The 23,092-nt window shown below is 49.2% G+C and overlaps 1 protein-coding gene across 1 annotated transcript; it reads right to left on the bottom strand.

Moving 5' to 3' along the window:
- Positions 1–1,862: 1,862 nt before the first annotated feature.
- On the bottom strand, positions 1,863–22,665 carry LOC109313257 (myosin regulatory light polypeptide 9). Its single transcript, XM_019539743.1, has 4 exons — positions 22,557–22,665; positions 9,186–9,389; positions 4,385–4,546; positions 1,863–3,625 (listed from the first exon to the last, which is right to left on the bottom strand). Exons 2-4 carry the CDS (start codon positions 9,367–9,369, stop codon positions 3,453–3,455), a joined length of 519 nt encoding a protein of 172 aa, XP_019395288.1. The 5' UTR covers positions 9,370–9,389; positions 22,557–22,665; the 3' UTR covers positions 1,863–3,452.
- Between the last annotated feature and the right edge of the window lie 427 nt (positions 22,666–23,092).

The following is a 23,092-nucleotide window of genomic DNA, read 5'->3' as shown; positions in this document are numbered from 1 at the left end:
ATCAGGTGAAAAGTGTCACTTCTGTCTGCACCCAGATGGTCCACAAAGGATTCTGTTTATCTAGATGAATGTAAAACAGAGTGGAGTTGAGATGGTGCACTTGGAATTTGTCGTCCCCCCCCTCCACACACACACACGTTGGACAGTGCCTCAAAAGGCCTCTCCTGCCCATCCCCCACTCCATGGCCTGTGAGTCAGCAATCAGTTCAAAGCAGGCACATTGTTCTGCCAGGGTCATTTGATAATCAGGTTAGGTGAGGAGGAGGCCTGTTCAAGGGATGTCTGTAGGAATAGTTTTAGAGGGAACTGTGGGAAACTCTGTGCTTGGGCTATCTCTACCTCCACATCTCTTGGGATGAGAGACAATGTGTTTTCTTCATTCCAGTGTTTTCCAAGTACAATGTTGGGGTCTCCAGGAGGTCTCTGACTGATTTAATACAAAACAACTATGCTTCATTAAAGCTGTTGGTACCTCCTGCTGTCACCTTCTTTGCAGTTATCTTTGGTTTTAGAGCTGTAGTTTAGTCTCTGAGGCCATGTCTACATGACTGCAGCTGTGTTGGGAGATTACAGTCCAACTCCACACTTGTTGCACCCAGAAGCTTTGGACCCGTAGAAGGTGTGAGCATGCCACAAAGAAGCTGCTACAAGAGAACTGGATCTTATCTTATACTCTCAGGTCTGCTCCTGGATGATGATGTGTACTGTCCACTTTTATAAACTGAACCATGCAAGTTATCTCATGTATATAAGTCTTTCTTTGCAGGACAGGGGCCTCTGCCACTGAATTGAGGAGAATTCTAGTTGTTAAAATGGGATTTGTGATTCTGATTCTTGTCTTCTGTGGCATTAGGTTGAGATGCTGATGCAGTTTCCCTTGACCCTGTGAAGATCCCCATATACAAGTTGTGGCAGAGGAGATGAAGTCTGAAGTTCAACACCTGCAAGCTGCATTGGAAGGACAGCTGCATTAGGCAACATCTTTTCACTTGGGTTATACCCTGCTGAGCCCATGTGCCTTACCATGTCCCAGAAAATAACCTCCCTACAGCCTGAGAAACACAAAGGTGTTCACTGTTACTAGGGGACAAGAAAAGGCTTCTTTCAACTCTAAGGCTGTCAGAGCTATTCCCTTTCATAAATGTCTGGCTCATACCCATCCACGCTCTGATAACTGGCACCCATCACCATAACAGCCAGTTTATCAGCCATTTTTTAGATATTAACAGGGGCATCTGCTAATGTAGATCTTCTAGCAAGCCTGTACCCAGGGACATAGAAACTTGGCTTAAGATGGAGCCATCTAATTGGCTTGTTGGCAGGTGCAGGATTTAGCTATGGAGATACATATGTTTAAGAGCCAGTTTTCAACACCCTTAGGCAACTCCAGGTTTAAATGGATAAACTGGCGCCTTTTCAAGTCAGTTCCCCATGTTTAAAAACAGCCTCTTAGCGGCAACATGCCACAAGTGTTGCAAAGGGAGTCAGAGGAAACCGCCTTCATTCACTGACAAAGACAGATTGAGAAGTTTAAGCTACAGGCAAAAAAATGTGGGCTGAAGCCCTTGATCGCTGTAGTGCATGAGTAGGTGGGCTCCAGAGTAAGCTGCCGTGATGGGAGACAGAAGCAGTGCTGCTTGAGAATGTTATGACTAGATCCACCTGTCAAGGAGAGACAGCACAGGGCTTGGGAACCCAGCCTGGGCACAGGGTCTGTTGGACAGGCTCGATAAGTCAAAGGAGGGTTCTTCTAACCCAGCTGATCCTGTAAAGACCAGGGCTCAGGATGGATTAAACCAAAGGCATAAATAGGCAGCATCCAGTAGAGAAAAAAGGTAAATGCAATGACTGTACACAAGTGCTCATTTGTATTAGATTCTTTATATTTCATATGGAATTTCAATATTGAATCCCTTAAATCAGACTCTTAAGCCATGAAAACAAACAACTGTTCAAAGAATAAAAAACAGGGGGGGGTGTTGTTGTTTTTTTAAGCAAAGGAGCAGGAAGCCAGTTACATTCCTTTCCTTTTTCATGTTCCTAAAGGCTAGAGCTGTACTACATAGTAAGAGGTGGAGAGGTTTCCTGTGGATTCCTATAGGTTCTGTATCCTGCATCCTTGCAATGACTGGTGTTTTATTTTCCATGTGTAATGAAAGGGTTAATCAAAATACTGCAGGGTGTTAAGTGACTGTCAGGAGGCCACACTTATCTAGGTGTATCCTGGCCAGGTTCAGCCTGGTTCAGAAGCACTGGACACTGTTGGAGGCAGGAAGCTGGAGGGACCCATGATCTGGCCCTTCTAGCAGATCTCATGTTCCACTATCAGCATCCCTGGAACGCCTCTTCATTTTTACGGGCAATCCATGAAAGACAGCCCTATTTTCATGACAGGAGCTATGACAGCCCTGATGGGGGTGAGAGAGGTTGTCTTGTGGACTATGGCACTGAAATAGCAGAGGGATTATAGGTAAAGATTGTAAAGAAAATTTCAGAAGAGTTTATTGTGTCTCAGCAAGGTGGGCCAATTAGGTGGGAAAACCACGGTCCTCAGCATTGAGAGGTCTGATAAAAAAAGAATGTATCCTTCCCTTGGCTGCACATGGTAACACAACCCCAGGGATGCCTTGGATGCCTGGCTCTGTATCCACCATCCATCTGCACCACCTACCACTGCTCAGTAGAGCAATGCCCCCGCCTTTCCTCTTCTTCACCCCACTGCAAGGGTCCGTTTGCAGGATGGGATTGGGCATGGCAGGGACATGCTGAGGACTTGGTGAGATCTTTTCTGCACAGGGGCATAAAGGTGCTATTGAAGTGCAAAGTGTGGCTAGTGCAGGGCAGGGCTGTTGGGCTTGATGGGCCACAGCAATGAGGGATTCCCAGGGGGGAAGTAAAGAAGAGAATGGTTAATGGTTTCACTATCACTCCCTGAAGCAGGGGAGAGAGTTGGGGTTGCGGACTCTTTGGAGAAAGCACAGTGGATGAGGGACAAGCAGTGACTTTGCCCTGCTCCCTTGGGAGTTGACAGCGGGTCACGTAATGGGTAGCTGTCTATTACAGAAACATATTGCCAGGTATGAGCATTCGGTTAGGTGAGCCTGTGGGAGTTATTCCTCCCCACTCTGGCTGTCACCTCAAATTCTCTAGGTCAGATGTTTGGGGGACTGAACTAACTTGCTGTACATGACATCTACAGAGGCTGAGGCTGGTTGATGTGCACTGAAGAACTAAGCGATGAGAATGTGAGGATTCATTGCCTCATGGGAGAGGGCTGTGTCTGTGCCACCTCATCCCTAACACAGAGCAAGGTCAAGTGCTCCTGTAACATGTGTTAAAGCATTTCCCATGGGGTCATCCCACCGTGACTTTGGGCCAGAGGCAGCAAGGGTGTTCAGGGAGGAGGGACATGGGACGTGCACAGGACAGAGTGGAATCGGCATCTCTTGGTTCTAGTCATCTTTGTCCTTGGCGCCATGCTTTAGGATGCGGGTGAACTCCACGTAGTTGAAATTGCCCTTTTTGTCAATAGGGGCCTCTCGGTACATCTCGTCTACCTCCTCATCTGTGAATCTGTCGCCCATGGTGGTGAGCAGTTCACGCAGCTGGTCTTCATGAATGAAACCTGGAAAGGGGGCGAGGAATGGGAGGGAGAAGAAAGGAGAGGAGGTTCATGGAGCCAGAACAGATGGAGGCAGCAGTGCTAACTTCCCCCAGCATCATAGTCCACAAGAAACACCCCAATCCCAATTCAGTCCATTACAGCTCCTGCCACCAGGACATGTCTGTCACCCATGGATTCTGCCAGTTCTATCACTATGGGACAAAATGACACAGTTCTAGTATGAGGATTCAAGGTGCTGATTTGCAAGCTTCTGGAAGAGGAGAAAGCAGGACTCAGAGACATGGAAAGGCCTCTCCTCTAGAAGGAACTCCTCCCAGCAGAGATCCCTCACCCATCTGTGTTTTTTAAGTCTGTAGCTCAGTGGCACCCATCAGCTTGGCTCCCTTAGCAGGTTTGAGAGCGTACCTGAACCCTAGCTTCCAGGGCCCCAGTACACCACACCAGGGAGCCCCTGGCAAAGACACTCCTTTGTTTGTCAGAAGTCAGTGATGGCCAGCACTCCACTCAGCCTGGGAACTGAGAAGGAAAGGCTGCTGCAGCCTATAGCTCCTCTGCAGCAGTCACTGGACAAGCCTCAGCCTGTCTCAGATGCCAGATAACCAGCAGGCTTTCTCCCTTACCTACTCATCAGCCCCAGCTTAATGGAAACATCCCTGGTGGCTCCACACACTCTTGTAGGAGGTGTATAGTGAAAGAATAGGGATCTGCCTTGCTATGGCACCTTGTTGCTGTGGGTGTTATGGTGTAGTGAGGCTTTACCTGTAGCATCCTCATCAAAGCAGGCGAATGCATTGCGGATGACATCTTCCGGGTCAGTACCATTAAGCTTCTCTCCAAACATGGTGAGAAACATAGTGAAGTTGATGGGGCCTGGGGCCTCGCTCATCATGCCTTCCAGGTACTCATCGGTAGGGTTCTTCCCTGTCAAACAGAACCAACACAGGGTGAGACACTGCACTGACAGCCCAGCTCACCTGAAGAGCTCAGAAGTGACTGGTCCAAGGGTGCAAAGCAAGTCAATGATTGAATCAGGTACAGAACCCATGAGTCCTGACTCCCAGGTCCTCATGCTGATCACTAGACCCCAAAACAAACACAACTCAGTGACAGCAAGTGTGTTCTTGTGGGGGTGGGGTACTGGGTGTTCCTGGATCAGGGCAGTCAGAGAGGGAGAGGTCTAGATATCTCTATATTCATCACAGCCTTAGACTGTCCCTGACTGCATTTGCTCTTCAGGCTGTGTTTTAGGGGCACCTTGAGGCTCCCTGGCTCTGTCTCCTCTCTCCTACCTGCTCTAAACCCCAGACAGTCCATCTGGACCGAAAGAAAAAAGCAAGAGGCACAGTTTCCAAAAGTACCATGTCCCATGTTCAGTCTCATTAGATGGTAAGGCTCCTCAGTCATGCAGGACCAAACCCTCAAAGGTATTTAGGCTCTGAGCTCCCACTAAATTAAATACTTCTGGGGACTGAGGCCTTGGGTCCTTTTGAAGATGTTACCTGCCAGCTGCCATTGCAGAGGTCTCTCTAAATATTCCTGTCAGTTGTAAATGACTGTTGAGGCCACGTCCACCCCCTGCCAGTGCTCCTTGGATGCCACACACAGGGAATGGTACTGTGCTATCCCTGCAGCACTGTACTCTGCTCGCCCTCTGTGAGGACTCACTCCATATACTAGGCAAGTCCTTCCTCCTCTAAGCAATGGCATGATCCATCTCTGGTTGATGGCCATGGCCGTGTAGCCTAGTAACAGCAGCATTGGATTTTGCTATCTGAATGGATGGCCTGGATGGAAAAAGGATTTGAACTTTCTGGTGCCTAAAGTTAGGGGATTTCCCCACTCTACTGGTTACCTGGCTGCCAACCACAGCTTGCGGAGGAGGGCAGCAGCCTCAGCATAAAGGATTCCTTGGAATCCTTCGCTCCGCTCTCCCAGTCCAGTCCCCTCATAAGGCTTTTGTGCTTGAACAAAGTGAAGTGCTCAGTTTAGTGCCCTCTGCTGAACAGAGCTGGAAGCAACTATGTTTCTAGCCTTCAACATCCCACGTTCTGTTCTTAGCCAGCAGCCCCTCTTCTCTGCACCTCCCCCAGGGGCTCAGGTAAGGGTGGAGATCCCCTACCTAGCTGGACTAGAACAGGTTTGGTAGCCGGGTCAATAATTGATGGATCTTAAGAGGAGCTGCAGCAGCAGCCCTGAGACAGGAGAGAGGAAGCTGAACTACAGCCTGAAGCTAAGAAAGGGCTTTGGGTGGGGAACTTAGCAAGTCTGAACCAGCGTCAGTCTTGGGCTCCTGCCCGTCTCTGGAGAACTGTTGCACTGGCTGGTGGGCTGGACAAGATGAGGCAGCATTAACAAGGAATATCACTCAAAGGCACAGGCCTTTCAGAGGGCTCTGAGTTTGAATTCTCCCAGTCTGTGGTATCCCCTTCTCTTAGCTCCACCCTGCTGGTGAAGTAGTACATGAACTTTAGCCACTCAACAAGGTGGAAGAGGCAGAAAGGGGCAGTGAGGAGAGCACAGAAGCAGGTTGCTGAGGGGTGTGTGTGATGGGTATAAGCTGTGATGCCACTGACGACTCTGTGGGGCCTTTGGATTCCCGATGCAGATTCCAAAAGGTGGTGGACAACGGGGGTCTCCTTCCTTCCTTTACAGATGGGGAAAAGGAGGCCCAGGGAAGTGACTTGACAAGGTCACCCCGCCAGGGGATGGCAGGGCTGGGTATGGAGCCCTGGTCTCTGCACTCACCATATGTGGTCCATGGATTGGCTATTGCCCTTACCCATACTTCTGCTTGGTGGTGCTTTACAGCAAAATACACTATGGTGTGGGCATGGATATGCTTGTGTCAAAAGGCTTATTCCAGTGCCGGCTCCTCTGGTTTGGGGCAGCTGGTGTTATGTGTCTTATACCACTATCACACATCCATGCTAGAGCTGCTGCTGGAATAGATCTGTACATCAGAGAGACCCCCCCCACAACTGACCTGGATACCCCACTTGCACAGACCCGGCTTGAACCTATTGAAGGTTCCAGGTAGGGTGGGGAGGAGGGTTAATTCTGTCACATCAAATGTTAATTAACACTGAAATTGACTGATAAATGCCAGCATTAAAACTATTTTACTGCTGGTCATTTAAGTAGAATCATTCAGTTAACACACCAGGCATAAGGTCAGGTTCCCCTGAATGCATGATCCATAGAGATGAGGTTGCCAGTGAGTATTTTAGCATGTCAAAGGGGGCTTGTTCTTTGGCAAAGGGAATGGGAGGGTTAAGAAATCCAAAAATAGTCTCCTCAGGGAGAGAGGGATGGGAGGGCCTTTTCTGAGCTAACTCCATGGGATAGGCAGTCTCATTAATGGCATGCCAGTAATGCACTTAACAGGCAGCCAGTGAGGCTGAGATCTCTTATCTAAGATGCACATTGTAGTAGCATATAATCACCTACTTCTTACGGAACCTGCTGAGGATTTGCTGTGCCCCAGTAGTATTGGTCCCCAGGTGTGCTGCAACAGTGATCCACTAGGGAAAGGCTGCTGTGGCAAGCACGAGGAAGTGCACAGGACACCCACTCAGCAGACTGCAGAAGGAATGGATTAGACTAGAACTCTGCAGCTCCTGTCATGTTTCCATCTGCATCAGCAAATGACTACACTGGTGTCACCAGGGGCTCCCCAGGAAAGGCTTTCCCGACCTTGGGATCAGATATAGCATGAGTGCCTTAAGTAAACCCAGTCTCATAATTGTCTTTGCTTGGAGCCACTATGGCTCTAACTCCTGAAGACCCTGCTGAACTCCTGATCTGAGAAACACTGAACTGTCTGGAAATGGAGCTGCATCATCTCCCAACAACCCAACTGACAGAAGAGGGAAAAACATGCCCAGAGCACAGAACTAGCAGCTTTATGGCCACTGAAGAAAGTGTTGCTTGCAGGGACCATCCCCAAGTGGTTTCAAATAGCTGTTGAGCTTGCCCATGTGCTCTCTGGTCACAACATTCCTGTGCATCAACAGGGAGCAGCAGAAACTGGCCAGGAGCGTTCAATCTCCTTTTACCCTCACAGGGCATGTCCAGACGAGCATGCATGTGTAGTTTGCGGAGCCTCAAAGTTGTTTGAGGCCCTGCAAACTGCATGCACCATAAGTGCACCATTCACTAGGCTGCTAATTTGCTGCACAATGCCAAAACTTGACACTGGGAGATTTCAGTATCAAAAAAAAAAAATGGTGAAAAAGGTGCTGCATGTAGCAGCAGTGTGCACCACCAGAAACAGAGCCTGGCTGTCTAGAGCCATGCTCTGGCTGCCGGCCACGCTCCATGTGGCCAAATAGGTGCTGCTGCTGCCCTGGGAGGCCCTCAGGACCCCAGGTAAGGCTGCTGGGGCCAGCACAGGTGCACAAAGCAGTGACAGTCCCCTATCCCACCCAGGACAATTTGGTGCATGTTAGAGCATGCGTGCAGGGGCATGCCGTGGGGCACAAAGCAGTGGTACAAATATGTGCCACTGCTATTTGTGCCACAGCAAACACATGCCACTGTATGTGCATGCTCATCTGGACATGCCCACAGTCTTTCTTTAGCAAGCCTGACTTAATTCCCTCTCAGTCAGATGCCGCCAGAGTACTACATGGTGGGAGTAAGGGAAGAAGCCTGTGGCTTTGTGGGTCTTTTCCATGAAGGGTGTGTCTGTACAGCTTGCTTGAATAGCTGGGCTCTGTCACTTTGAGCAGTGAGAGGCTGGAGTCTGCTATAACCTTTGAGTAAACATACCTGATGCTTAAACCCAGGTTTAAAAGTCCTGGATTCAGATCCCAACCCAGGGCACTGTTAGGCCAACAGTGGGGTAGCTGCAGCAGTACAGATTACCAGTGTAGACATGTTACAGTAGTGGGAAAATGCAACACTTCCTGTGTGAGGTGCTCTTTCCTCTAGTGGCGACGCATAGGGGCTGCACAGGGGTGCACATGCATCTCCTGAGAGCACCAGTGCACCCCCTGACCAGCTGTGCTCACCACTTAGGTAATGGGAAGGTGGGGCAGGCAGGAGCGCCAGTGCCCCCCCTGCAAATGCTGGCCGAGCGCTTCAGCTGACTGCTTCCAGGAGCAGCTGCAGTGATCGGCTGGCACTTGCTCCCAGAAGTGGCTGCAGCCACTCCTGGAAGTGGCTACTGTGATCACAGCGATTGGCCACAGAAATCGGCCATTGCAGGATCACTTGTGTGGGACTCTCCCCAGTCGGCAGGATCAGCTGTGGGGGGACCCCTCCACCCCGGTTGGCGGAACTGTTGCAGGGGGGGCGCGTGCTCCCTCCGACTACGGTGGCACCAGTTACCCATGCTTTCCTCACTGCAGCTGTCAGTGTTACCTCCAAGTTAGAGGAGCCCCCAGTAAACTCTGCTGCCAGCACCTCCAGTGTGAGGATGAGCACAGAAAAAAGTCAGCAGTCAAAGCTCCTTAATGCAAGGTAGTTATTAAATACTTAAAGCAGGGAAAAGCTGGCCCTTGGTCCTCAGCACAGAACCTCTGGCTCATTAGGCCATCAATGAGGTTGCCCTCCCTACCTAGTGAAGCCAGCATATCATGCAGATCCTCCTTGTCAATGAAGCCATCGCGGTTCTGGTCAATCATGTTGAACGCCTCTTTGAACTCCTGGATTTGTGACTGGTCAAACATAGCAAAGACATTGGAGGTGGCACGCTGGGGGCGCTTCTTGGTGGTCTTGGCCTTGGCTCGTTTGCTGGACATCTTGGCAGTTGGTGTCCTCTCTGTGAGCAGCACAGGGAAAGTATAAATGAGGTTTATTAAACATAACAGCAAAGTTAAGAGTAAGGGGTGGGGGTAGGAGTCAGGACTCCTGGGGTCTAGTCCTGACTCTTCTGCTGGCTGGCCATGGAAGCAGACACTGCTTTGTGGCTCAGTTTTCCCATCTATAAAACGGGGATATTTACCTAATTTTGTTCATTGGGTGTGAGGAGCATTTGGTTTGGATGCACAGTGCTAATGAGGGCCAGGAAGTATAGGGAACACAACTACATGGATTCCTCTTTGCCCTCATTGGTTTACAGAAGAAGGAAACAGCAAATCCTGATATTTCCTTTTTTTTAAATGTGGCTCTGGGTTCCACAACTAAATTCCTGGGAGTAAAAACAAATGAATTCTGATGGATCATACCCTTGTTTGGGCTGATATGTAGCTCTTTCCCCAGCTGCCCTCCATTTCCTTGTAGCATGTTGGGAAGGGGCCAAGAATGCTTTGCGTCGTGACAGTCTGGTAGAAAAAACGGGGAACTACTACCCTTGTGCATGGCAGGTGGGCAGTGGGGAAGGTTAGATACAGCCAGAGGGGAGCCTCTAACAGTGTGGCTAGTCAGCCTTAGCAACATAACCTTTCCCCACAACAGAGCTAGCACCAGTGCTAGTAAGGAGGTGCAGACACCAGTGTAGACAGGGCTCAGGGATTGACTAAGCTTGCTGGAGCATGTCTAGTGGCTTAAGTGCAAGTGGCAGGCTGTGCTAGTGCTTCTGCTATTAGTGGCTTGCAGCTGCTTAGGGGATTAAATCTTTCTGTCTGCCTACAGTCAACCTGGCAGTTTTCTTGCTCTTTCCCTGAGCCAGCTTTTACCCTGGCACCCCACAGGCACACCCTGGCTGTGCAGCTGCATGGCATTAAGGGTACAAGAGGAGAATAATCCCAGAAACTAGCAAACAGCCAATGAGTCTGAAGTTGCCTGGGCCACTGCTTCCTATGTGTTGTCCCCAGGTTACTGACTGCATTGTCTGGTCTCAGGCTGTCCTTTGTGGCCTACCTCAAATAGGCCTGGCACCCCAGAGTGCACATCTCTGCCAGGGAGGTGAAACTGGCAGTACGGCTTTCAAGGAAAGGGTTGAAAGTCCACTGAGATCTTGGGGGGGCAAAGCACTCAGCCCCCTGAGAATAGAGTGGCCATTCATCCAGTTTTATAGAGGACAGTCTGGTTTTTGGATACCTTTATGTCCTCTGTTTTTCAGTGCTTGGCACCCCACCTCCACTGACACGGCTGTGGCTGCCTGCAGGAGCTGCCTGCTTGTTGCTGCCATGTCGCTGCCGCTGACACCGCTGCCTATGGGAGCTCGCCGTGCCCCTCCAGCCTCAGTAGGCACGCAACATTCATGGTGGTGGGGACAGTCCTCTATTCTTGAGGTACCTTGATGGCCACCCTACCTGGGAACCACAAACAGGGGCCACATAGCCCCTCAGCACCGGGCAACCCCGCCACTCCTTTCTGGCAGGCGTGATGGTCTGGGAGCTTTACCTCCCTCGGCAGCAGCGCACCCTCCAAGGGGAGGGTTCTCTCAGGTGTGGACACGTCTTTCCGAGGACAATTGTGAGCTGGCCCCCAACCAGTGACATTCCTGGACCGGTTCAGGTGTTACATCTATCTGTTGGCCCCCCTGGGTTGGGCTGAGAGCTCAGCAGGTGGGCTCTAGCACAGCTGGCCTCTTCCTGACCCCAGGTGGAAGCGCTAGAACCTGAACTCGGGGCAGTGGGCCCGAGCAGTTGGGTCAGGATGCCCCCTCCTTTGCGGTCCTGGTCTGACAGGTACTTCGAAGCACAAAGAGTTACTGTGCTAATGAAGAACAGCTCAGGCCTCTTCCTCTCCTCCCCCTCTGCCCAGCACCCCATGGCAAAGCCCTGCAGTTTTAAGTTATCGGGTTTCTTTGTACACTTTCACATACACAAAGGCAGGCTCACAAACAAGGCACAGGCTCTGGGCCCTCTTCCCAGGGCCCGCCTGTTAGGAGCAACCAGGAAGCTGGTTATCTGTTCCTTGCAAATTCCTGGCATTCCTTTCCCCTCCCCCTGCTCTCTTTGTTTAGCCTGAGAGAGGCTTGCAGAGCTGGGCTCATCCCTGCAGCAGAAGCAGCACTAGGTAGGGGTTAGGAGTCCCGAGCTCAGCACAGTGCTCTAAGCCTTACAGAAGCTTTTAAACTGCAATTCAAACTTAACTGGTTTAAATCCCTACTCGGGAGAGGAGGGGGGAATCTTCTGATTTACACTCTGGAAGGATATGGCTCACTGAGGTCCTATTTAGCATTTCAAGTACCCTATAAGGCTCCTCCATATTACAGACACCCTGGATAACCCTGGCAGACTCTCAAGGGGACATGGGGCTTGGAAGATTCCCACATCACCCACAGAATATTTCACCTGGGGTAGTAGTTGCAATGGTGGTCAGCACTAGCAACTCTGCCAATGTTACAGCAACCCTCACCCTGCTTGTCATTTCTTTTAGAGCGCCCCGCCCCCCGCACCTGGAGTCACGTGATTGCTAGAGACTCTCCACTTCCATTGCAAAGTCAGTTTCCAAGTCTTGTAGTCGGAGAAGAGCTTGAGAGAGAGCACATGGAGGAAGCAGGAGGAAAAGGCCTGAGGTTTGTTGGTTTTATATTTTTGTAAAAGAAACGTGATTTTTGAACATTTGGGAGAGTTAACAGTCACAGAGCAGTTTCCCACAGTCTTGGGGCCCTTCGCAAACAGCTCCCACTCCATGCCCAGGCTCCTATTGCTCCCTGCCCCCAGGTGTGACACAACGTTGCAGCCATCAAGGAGGACAGCTACTGGGGTGACATTAGCTGCCCTCTGCCATCAACTCTGCAGCCTTTACTAGTTGCTGTGATGCTGTTCCTGTGTTTTTCAGGAACACCAGATTTCTTAGCATCTGTTCTGGTTCACCATTGCACCTGCTAGGTAGCTGCCGTTTCTATCTACCCTGTGATATATCATCTTAGGGCATCCCTGTTTCCTGCACTGTTCAGTTCCTTTAACCATTCTCAGTGATGCTCCTCATGTGATCTTCTGCATAAGGATTTAACTGTTCTGGTCACTTCTAACCCCACCACCTCTTCCACATCCTCCTCTCCTAGAGCACATCTAACTGCTGGATGGATTGCATCTGCCTGGTCCCAGGGCCAGCCTGTCCTATCCTGCAGAACTTGCAGCTGCAGGTGCCACGCTGCGTGCCCACTCGCCCCCACCTCCTGTACCATGTTTAAAGGGCTCAAAGCAGGCAGGGAGCCCCTTCCCGGCGGAGCTGGGGAGGAATTCCTGGCTCGGCTCCTGTCCTGGGCCCCAGCCCCAGGAGGGAACCCAGGCATCTCCAGCACATGCTGCCCCCTACCCCCTGCCCCAGCAGCACAGCCCCTGTGTGCACAGCCCAGCCCCAACTATTTTATTTCAGTGAGTTTATACCACAATTTTGATTTTTTCAATGTATCAGGGAGCCCCAAAACTATATCTTGCAGGGAGCCACAAAAAATTGTGGGCTGGCCCTGCCTGGTCTATTTTATCTAGATCAATTGCTGCTTGAGTTTAGCAAAATAGCCTGGGATTAATCAATCGTTTCTCATTATTTGGTTTCCTTTGTGGCTTTACATTTGGCCTCCAGGTGGGGGATTCACTTCATCATGCTTTGTTGACCCTTCCCAGCAGGTAGGCTGGTGGAAAGAGGAGATGGACATGTCCCATGCATGGGGTTTCTACACTCTCTTTCTATGAGCTGTAGGTACAAGCATTGTGGCCTGTGCAAACCCTGCAGAGGCCCCTGTGACAGGAATGCAAGTGAGCTGAGCAGGGGGGAACTGGTTGTGTCTCCTCCAGACTTGCATCTGCTCTGGGGTGAACGTAACCCCTTTCTACCCACTCCTGCACTTTTCCCATCTAGACTCTTCCTCTTCCCCCTTCCCTGTTCTTTCTCTGGTATATGCTTCACCCCCGAAAATGCTTGTCTGACACAGACACCCTCTCCCTGCTTCTTCACCCATCCCTCCAATTCTTCCACACAAGAACACAGTAGGGTGCTACCCTAGATTTCTAAGGAAGAGGCTATAATAACCTCTGCCAGAACAGCACAGAGTGCAACAAGGCTCTGGTTCTCAATGCATCTCTAAGTGTTACTATAACAGCTCTGCCTCCAGAGGCACCTATATAGACTCGGTCAGTCAGTGATCAGGTCCCACAGCCCCGTACCAGCAGCAATCTGCTCTCAGCTGGTTTCACTGGTGTAGCTCATTTGGTTTTAGTGGCTCTAGGTACTTATACCAGCTCACTGTTTGGCCCATGGTCTTTTGCCTGGATGTACATCCCTCAGAGAGATTAGTGGGAAGCTGGTAAGACTGGTGTGCAATGAACTCTGAGGTCAGGTAATGAGTCACCAACCAGGGAAAGGTAAATTCAACAGCTGGGGGTCACTGACAATCAAGCAGGGAGTGCTTATGGGCATAGCATAAATCCAGTACAAAACCTAGCAGCCAACATATCTCTTGGGGACTGCTGGTGTGGAGAGCCAAGGAGCTTCTCAACATCTTGTCTACATGTGACCAAATTGTTTTTTAAGCTGATTTCCCTTTAACTAGGAGCAACTCTCCTGCTCAGCCAAGCCCTGTACACAATTTATAGAAGTCTGTGCTGCAGCTGCAGGGCAATGAAACAAGCCCCTTAGCCCACAATGATTGCAGAGTTCAAAGCCTTGCTTGTTGGCACAGTGACATTTCAACTGGGGGAGGCTGCTGGAGGGCCCCTGCTTAGCCAATTCTGACAGCCGGAGGGGGGAGGGTTAGTTCAAGGCCGTGACACCCTCCCACCCTATGCAGGTAGCAGCCCTCAGCTCAGGAGGAATCCAGTGCTCTTTGTCACAAACTGCTAGTGATGCATCACACCTGCCTCCTATCCATCAACCCCAAGGCAGGAGAGAAAAGCAGGCAAAGCTGATGGCCAATTAGCAGTAAATGCCCCTTGGCTCAGAGGCTGCACTTCATAAACCCCAGTGCAAGTCTTCATATTCCAGTAATGCACAGTATTGAATGAAAGTAGAAAGGTGAGGAGCTCATGTATTGCAGTTGCCATTAATTCCAGCTGGGGATAAGAGTGCTCAGTACTTCTCAGAGCTGCATCTCCTTAAGGCAAGGGTGGGCAATTATTTTGGGTGGAGGGCTGCTTACTGAGTTTTGGTAAGTCATTGAGGGCCATGTGACAGGCAGCCAGGGGCCCACAGGTCGCATCTGGCCCATGGGCCATGTTTTGCCCACCCCAGCCTTAAGGCATCTCACTGAGTCCCTAAATTAAAGATGTACAGTCTCAAATTAAAAATGACTTGACCATCCTAACTCAGCACGGGCCTTCCTGTATCTCAGGCTTGCTGACTGACCAGTCAACTGTGTCCTAATGGCTAAAGTTGGAGGTGGAGATCTGGCTACAATTCCTTGAGATGATATGGAGGGGTCACACCCCCATTCCCTATGACGTCTGCCTCAGTTTTCTCATCTGTACAGTGGGGATGATTCTACACACTTGCTGCACAGGGGAACTGACAGTTTAATTAGCAGGTAAAGTGCATTAAGCTGCAAGTGTAGAGTATTGTTATAATTGACGTGTGCCCCCTGTGTGGTGCTGGAGAATGTACTCTCCTGTATTCCTGGCTTCTCTGGCATAGGATACAAAGTAGTTAAGGCACCATGTCATGTTGCATTAAGCAACACAATGCAGTGATGCCACTCAGTGCTGCATGCCAGAGAATGTACCCCGGCTGTGCCGGCTGCCTCTTATGAACCATTGTAGCAACTGCTTTGCAGCTGGTTTGTTATTACTGGCAGACCCAAAGAGACCAAGAGCCTTTAGGATAGTCAGATCCCAGGGGGCTAGGATTTCCCCAGAGCCTGTAAATCCGGCTGGGATGGGATGAAAGACCTTTAGGAGGGAGCCTGTCTCCATGGGACACACTCCTGTCCTGTGCTGTCATCCATCTCCTGTCCATTCCTGCTTGCCCCTCCCTCATTCTGTTTTTCCTTTCGTTTGTCTCTGTTCCAGTCTTTCCCTTTCTCTTGCTCGGGGGCTGTTGTTCCCTTGCAGGGAAGCTGCGGTGCTGGGGGTACTAATGTAGACAGGACATAAGGAGCCGAGTCACTGTGAGGTTTAAAAACGTGTTCAGCTAGCTGCTTAACCCTGCTCTCAATCCAGCCTCACACTAGAGCTGTGTTGTGGTGGGAGACATCCACATCTTGGTATCTCAGGCTCTGCTCTATGATGGAGATGTGCCTGGTCTGCCCCACTGGTGTTTGGCCTGGTTGTGTTGGAAGTCCCAGAACTCTGCACTGGGGCAGGGCTGTGATGGCAGAGGCAGCCATTTCCTCTAGTGTTCACACAGATTAGCTCCCCTTCACCACACTTTGGATCCATCTGGTGGGAGAGAGAAGCTCTTCCACTCTGTAATGGGTAACAGTGCTGGCCGAGGAGTTGTCTCCTCACAGTACAGAGAGCAGCTGGAGGCCTTCCCCATTGGGGAGAGCTGGGGGAAGTTCAGCAGCATTTAGAGACCCACACATAAGTTGGAGGTGGGGCTTGCAGATTGGGGTGATTGATGCTCATCCCTTCCTGGTCTCACCCTCCTGGCTGGTCACTTCACTCCTTGCCCGTTGCCCCACCAAGTCCTAGGACCTCCTGGCTGACCTCCTCCTGGCCCTCGCTGAACTAGCAATCTATCTGGCCAGGAAGGAGGTTCAATCCCCCCAGGACTGTGGTGCCATTTTCCTGTCCCATGTCCATTCACCTCTCTAGGCAGGAGTCCACTGGCTCCTTTGACTCATTCAAAGGCCAGTGGACACTAGCCAGTATGTTCTGCCCAGTTACTAACATCTGACCCTCATTCCTGTCCCTGTTTTTGCATTAGTTGTTCCCTGTAATCTGCTGATGCACAATTAGAGACCCCTCTAATAACAGGGGGGAGTAGCAGTTTCACACCCACCACGTTCCCCATGTGCATCAGACAGGCCTGGCTGGTAGTCTGTTGCAGTTTCTCATTGGGACCCCAAGCACTGGATTTACTTGTGATGAGTAGTCACTGCACTTGAGGGGACCAGAAAGATGTGTCAGTATTGGCGGACAGGAGGATGGGCTGTGGATGTGGCCCTGCAGGGAGTAAAGGTCCTCGGGGCTGAGCCATGCCTCATGCACCTCAGAGGGCAGAACGTAAGAGGGAAGGAATAAGAGCCAGTAACCAAGTCCTCCAATTCTGTGGCGGCTCCGCAGTAGATCCCACTGTAACATTCACTCCTCCTAACGTAACCAGGAACGAGACAATAAGAGCAATTTAAAGACACGGCCTAACTGAAGCACCGAGAGCTGCACACATTTTATCTAAGCAACTGAGCTCATCCTTCCTCATTGCCCTCCTCTGGCTGGATGCCTCAGCTCCGTCCCAGTGCTGCATTGTAAAGCTCTGTGTGGCAGGGACAGTGTTTCTCTGTGCATCCTGCAGGGAGTCAGCAGGTGCTGTGTCCTCCTGACAATCACTGGGGATCCAGAGGACTGCAGAGGCTCCAGCCTGCCAGAGAGAGCCTTCACTTGAAATGCATACATCTCACCAGGCCTGATGCAAAGCCCACTGTAGTTGGTGGAAATGTTCCCAGTGACCACAGTAAGCTTTAGACCAGACCAGACCAGACCAGGGCTTTAAAAGTAACATCAGAAATGAGAAAAAGCTAGGAAAACAAGTGCAAGTTTTGTTCTAACCTTGCAGGTTAATATTATTCAAATGTCTACCCTTTGTCTGCCATGATCACAAAACAGAACAACTTAGATTGTTTCCACTGCTACATGGTTCTTGTTATGTGGATTAATTATGGTCTTTAGTGCCTGCTGGTTTGTTGTTTTGGGCCTCTGAGCAAGGTGTTTCCTGTCAGTTTGCCCCATAGCGAGGCTTGGTGTGGTTTGGGGACTGATTTGGTAACTTTCTGGCTCTTTCATTCCTGCTTCTGATACACTGCCTGTCCCAGGCATCCTGTTGGTTTGGTCAAATGAACATTTCTGTCCTGTTTTCAGTCAGGACTTACAATTTTTAAGGTGGCTTTTTAATTTGTTTGCTATGAAAAGTAGCAAAGACCTAAAGTTTCTGAACAATAAAACAGTCTGCTTTGCTGACCTAGTCCAAATGACCAGCCTTTTCCTCTACTGTTGCCACCACTGATTCAAGATGGGAGCCCCAGTGTAAAGGCCCTGTTTCCCCTCTGTCATCAACTTGTTCAGTGATGAGAAGGCCATAATACCAATTACTAGGCTGCAATAGGCTGAAAACAGACAAGCAGTTTAATGCTGTGCTGATTGGTCCAGAATGTGATGAGCATGGTGTTTATTTACAAAGCTTAAATGGCAATTAACTCGAGTTAACCTGATTGTTCTGAGGCAAAGTGTAATTTTGGGATAATTCACAGATACTTGATGTGGGAGAGTGGATTTGTGGTCTGTAAACTGTGGTTTCCTGGGAGATGAGATGCTCAAATCCCAATCGAACCTGTTATCCGTTTTTAGCACTAAGTGCCCAGGTTCCATCATTGTGTGGTCTATTCCTGCCACGGTGAAGGGCTGTTAGAACGGGGCTCCCCTGGCACTGAAAGGCACCATGCCTTGGCCCTCATAAAAACAAAATGGTGTTTTACTTTCAACTCAGTGTGCTCCTGCACCAAATCCAACACATCCCCAGAAGCGGCAGCACATTAGTTGGATCCAGCTTGCCCTATGTCTGTATGGGTGCTTTAGTGGAGCTTTTATCAAATAGCTGATTGAATCAGCTTTCCATGACAGCGCAAAAAGCCTCACTGAAATGCCCAATTTCTACAGACGCTGCAGGGCTGGGTCAAACTAACACACTCCTTCTCATAAGGCGTGTTTGTTGGGGTTTTTTTTGGTTTGGTTGTTTTTTTTAATGTCTGCAAGTAGCTTATGAGACTAGTGTAGACAGGCTCACAGATATGGGAAGTTAGGCCAAGACAATCAAAACTAGCTAGTAGTTTGGAGCGCTCAACTGTAGTACCTTAGAAGTGGCTAATTTTTCACAAGTAGCTTTGCAGTGCTTTCTGAAGGCCATACCACTTTAAAGGAGCCTTGAATGTGGAGTTAAAAAATTCAGAGTCACTTTGAAAATGCTGGTGATAAGCTTCTAGCAGCCTGGGACTCAGACACAGCATCCTGCACATAAGCAGTGACCCACTTCCTGGCATGGAATGACCGAGAGCTCTTCTCAGCTTGGGCAGGAGAGGCACTCATCAAGGCACTGACAGATGGATTTTGTTTTCTGATAGCTTTCAGCTGGGCTATATGGAAGATGAAAAAAACAACTCTGGATAGTCCCAGAGGAAGTCCTTGCAACTTCATCTGAGCTTTGGAAGAAGACAGCGTCAGACCACACTGAAATCCCACCAATTTATATTCCTGAAATTAGTGTCCAGCACATTCAAAACCTGCACAAAGTATTATTTTTCAGGCAGCTTGTGGTCAGCACACACCGTATGCTGCTCTAGGGCAGCTCACATGCTGTAACAAGTTTTCAGAGTTTGGTGAACACTGTGACTGCTAACATTAGAAGACATGCTGTGCTGCAGGGCATAATCCAACCCCAACGCATAGTGCAGCATAAACAACCAGGTTCCTGCTAGGGCCTTTTTTTGTCCTTTGCAGCTCCACGTAGTGTTGGAGATGGGCATGACCTGCTGTGCACACCAGATGTGGTACTTTTCCCATCTTGTTCTGCTGATTGTGACAGCCACAGCAGTTATGGCTCACTTGCAGATAGCTCCTCCTGCATCTGCTGCCTTTTGCTTTTAAATCACCTGTCTCTTAACCTTCTCCATAAGTTAATGCTGCCATCTTCCATTACTGTAGCAAACAACTGACATTAGGATGTTGCATGAAGTTGTGTCTTCACTGCAGAGCTAACTCAAGTGATCAGCACCCAAGTGGGCTTAGCCGAGGTGTGAGCAGCCACATCACAGAAGCCTCCAGAGTTAGTGTCACACCAGAGAGAAGGCAATAACTCACGCATCCCTAGAACTTGGGATAGGCATGTTCCATCATGCTTTGTGCTGCATGAAGCTAAGGTGTTCTAGGATTCTTTCCCAGTGAAGTGGGGAAGAACTTGTCTTCTCCTTCTGAGCACACGGTGGTGGTAAGGAATTATGGGAAGGCACTGGAGGACTATCAACCCTAGAGTGGTTTAACACACGTCATAACTACAAAGAATGTGCACAAGAGCGAGCAGAACAACACCCAAATGTTAGGCTGTATCCTGAGCTGGGCCAGCACATCCTGCCAAATGCAACTATTCCTGGTGCCAGCATTGCTTGAAGAAGAAAATTCATGGCAGTTGCTAATAAAATAATGCCTGGGGTTGAGCTTTGCCAGAGCATGACTATTGCTCTTGAACAACCCACATAAATCACATCTTTAGAGGGCCAGGGAGGCGCTGATTTTCCTTGTCTTGTGGCTGCACTGAGTGTTATGCTACAGAAGCACCCCAAAAACAGGCATTACTCACCAGCAAGAGTGTAATATAGCCAAGTCCTTTACCCTTAGGACAACCACCCTTATTTTATGTATCCTTTGTGCATCAGGGCCTTCCACCAGCTACTGTGCTTGCAATAGGCAATACCAAATAGGTGCAAAATCTACCAGTCTGTGCTCTCCCTGTGCCTCTCACAGATTAAACTTGTTACAGCATCAGCAGGGGAGAAAGCTTCTGCCCTAGATATTTCATTTTAAAGATGGAAAGAAATAATCCTGACTTGACTCCTCTTCTGTGCCTACACGTTTGATTCCTGGGTAGGACCCTTTAGAGGAGAGGGACCTGCACTGGATTTCTGTACCCATCTGAAGTGGACTCCAAGTGTATGTCTTAGGATCAAGGATACTGATGGATTCTACCAGTCCCCCTCCTGTGAATTGCCCGGAGTCACCTTCTTTTTAGAATTCAGGAGGTTTTGGAGAATGGAGGATGAATTAGGAATTTTGGACGAGGGAAGCTCTCGTTGACCTTGTTCCTGTCATGGAGATGTTCCCAAATGCATTTTTACACTCCCCGAGAGAAATTTTGGGCCCCATTCTGGGAAGGGAACCTGGCACAGGCACTTCAGAGAGCATGACTATTTGGAAGCAAACAGCAAAATATTTAACTCCTCCCATTGGTGACACTGTGAAGATGCCAACAGAAATGGGTAAAGTATTAAACAACCAAGGCAGCAGAACCATCTTTGGTAACCTCATAATACTTGCCCTCCCTGCTACCCAGTCATGTCTAATAGCTTTCCTAGGACCATTTAACGCTCCAGTGGAGGAAAGAAATGGGACTAGAAAGCCAAACCGCTCTCAAGTTGTGATGGGACTTCTCCAAACAGGACAAAAAGCTACTTCAGGTTTAACTCTGAGGAAAAAGGGGAGGACTTTCTTATTTAAGAACATTTATTGCTTGTAGTTATACTCCATAGATTGTGAAGAGATCACCCAGAGAAGGCAGATGCATATGTGCGACAGGCTCTTGGCTTATGCGATCAGCAAATACAACATGGGAAAAAACCAAACATTCCAGACAAAAATAAATCTTTGAAAACAGACCCAGTGGGAGGCACTAACAGCAAGCTCTGGCCCCGCAATATGGATTTACAGAGAAGCAGAAGGAAAGGCTCAGCCAATTTGGCTTATATTAGACTGAAGCAAGAACCTGTCCTCACCACAGCAGGGCCCACAGTTGAGAAGCATCAACAGGAGGGACTGTCAGTGGGCATGACATGCTTAATGTCCATTGGACTAATTCTACTGCATATTAGCGCGGCTGGCAAAAACCATGCTAATGCACAGTAGATTAGTCCAGTGGGCATTAAGCATCACCTGAAAAGCATTCATCTGTGCTATTGTGCAGCGTCACCCATTACAGCGCATTAAGTTAGTACCTGTTATTACAGGCATTAAAATTTAATGCACTGTAATTACAGCACATTAATGAATGTGTAGACATGCCCACTGACTGCTAAAGGTTGTATGTAAAAGGTTTAGCAGCCGGGTCTGGAACCTGCTCTGCCATCAGTGATGATGACCTGGTCTTTTCCCAGCTCTGTTATAGTCAAAGGGCCAAAATGTGGTGCCATTTAGTTCACTGGCAGGCACTTACTCATGAGAGCAGTGCCACTGACATTAATAGCACTACTTGCACAATAAGGAAAGCATTGACTGCTTATGCTATAATCGCCTTCCTGTTGCATCCTGGGAGCAACAGCACAGGGTGGGTTTACCCTGCTCTTCTCCAACCTGCAGACACTGGTGAAAATTCTCTCTTGGGAGGTGAACAACACCCAGGTTCAAGAGATTACAATATGATACACAGGCCCATTAACTCCCACCCTTCTCCAATATCTCACCTGAAAAAGTGGGAAGAGTTAAACATTCCTAACCCAGATCTAGAGATTTTCTTTCCCTCTAGAACAGATATAGACAGGACAGCAAGAAGTAACTGTGTATGCAATGACATCGCATTGCTTCCACTGCAAACACAGCAGGCAGCATAAATCCCAGCGAAACATATGTTTTCATCCAGTTGGTATCATCTCCTGAGCACTTGCTCTGGGGGCTCCTGTGGGGGTGCCATGCCACTTATGCACCCACTCAGGTCTGCATGCCTGTTCACTCCCAAGACTGAAAGAATTAACCTAGGCCAAGATCCATTTTCTTCTTCCATAACCCTGACAACCCACAGGGCAACCTTGTTATCTGACTCCGACTTTTTTTCCTTCTCTGCAAGGAAATGCTAAAAGCAGCAGAAGGAACTCTCTGCCACAACATCGCCTCCTGGCAGAAGCATTCACACAATCCATTACAGGAGATCAGATCCATGCAAAGACAGAATGTATTCCTGACCAGACCTAGTCTTTTCCTTAAGGTGTTTGGATGCTACAAATTGCTGGGTTTGAGCCACTAACTCATGTTCCTCCCTAAAACTTCTGGAAACTCTAAAACCAAGGTCTGAAAGTGATGAGATTTCTAGGGATCTCCATGAACCCCTAGATTTCATCCCTGGTACAGCCTTTCTGCCCATAGGGAACAATGCCATATGGAAAGTGAATCAAAGGAGAAGTCCTTACCTCTGTCAGAAACAGTTAAAAACCAAGAGATCCCAAAAGCGTTTCTGACTCCTGCAAATAGAAGAAATTAACTAGCTGTTTTAATCTCCCTGGCTGGAAGGAACTGGGTCATATGGCAGAGGCAGCCAATGGAGAAGGGAGTTTACCTAAATTGTTCCCACCCACCCCCAAGGATTTGGCCATACAAGGCAAAAGAATGCTGCAAGCTGTGGCAGCAGCCCAGCTGTGGGACACTGGATTTTGGGATATGAGTGCAAGGGAAAAGGGGGGGAAATAGAGGGCTCCAGAGAAGAAGATGATTCTGCCTTATATAGATGAAATGCTGACGGAAAAAGCAACAGAGGCCCTTATGCAAGGGGAGCCAACGCTGCAGTGACAAGTGCCAGCTGCTAGGAAGAGATAAAGCTTCCTTTATAAGGGTACAGGATTTCCAAGCAACACTTTTTTTTATATGTGCCTTTTAAACAAAGGCACAAAAATAAAAAGTTAGGGATCCCCTGAGCACGTGAGCAGTATTTCTAGTGCTCAGTAAGTGT

This window comes from Crocodylus porosus, unplaced genomic scaffold (genome assembly GCF_001723895.1).
Source record: "Crocodylus porosus isolate Cpor-Errol unplaced genomic scaffold, CroPor_comp1, whole genome shotgun sequence".
In the NCBI taxonomy this organism is placed as follows: Eukaryota; Metazoa; Chordata; order Crocodylia; family Crocodylidae; genus Crocodylus; species Crocodylus porosus.
The sequence above is the reverse complement of the archived record's forward strand: the minus strand, read 5'-3'. Positions and strand labels throughout refer to the sequence as shown.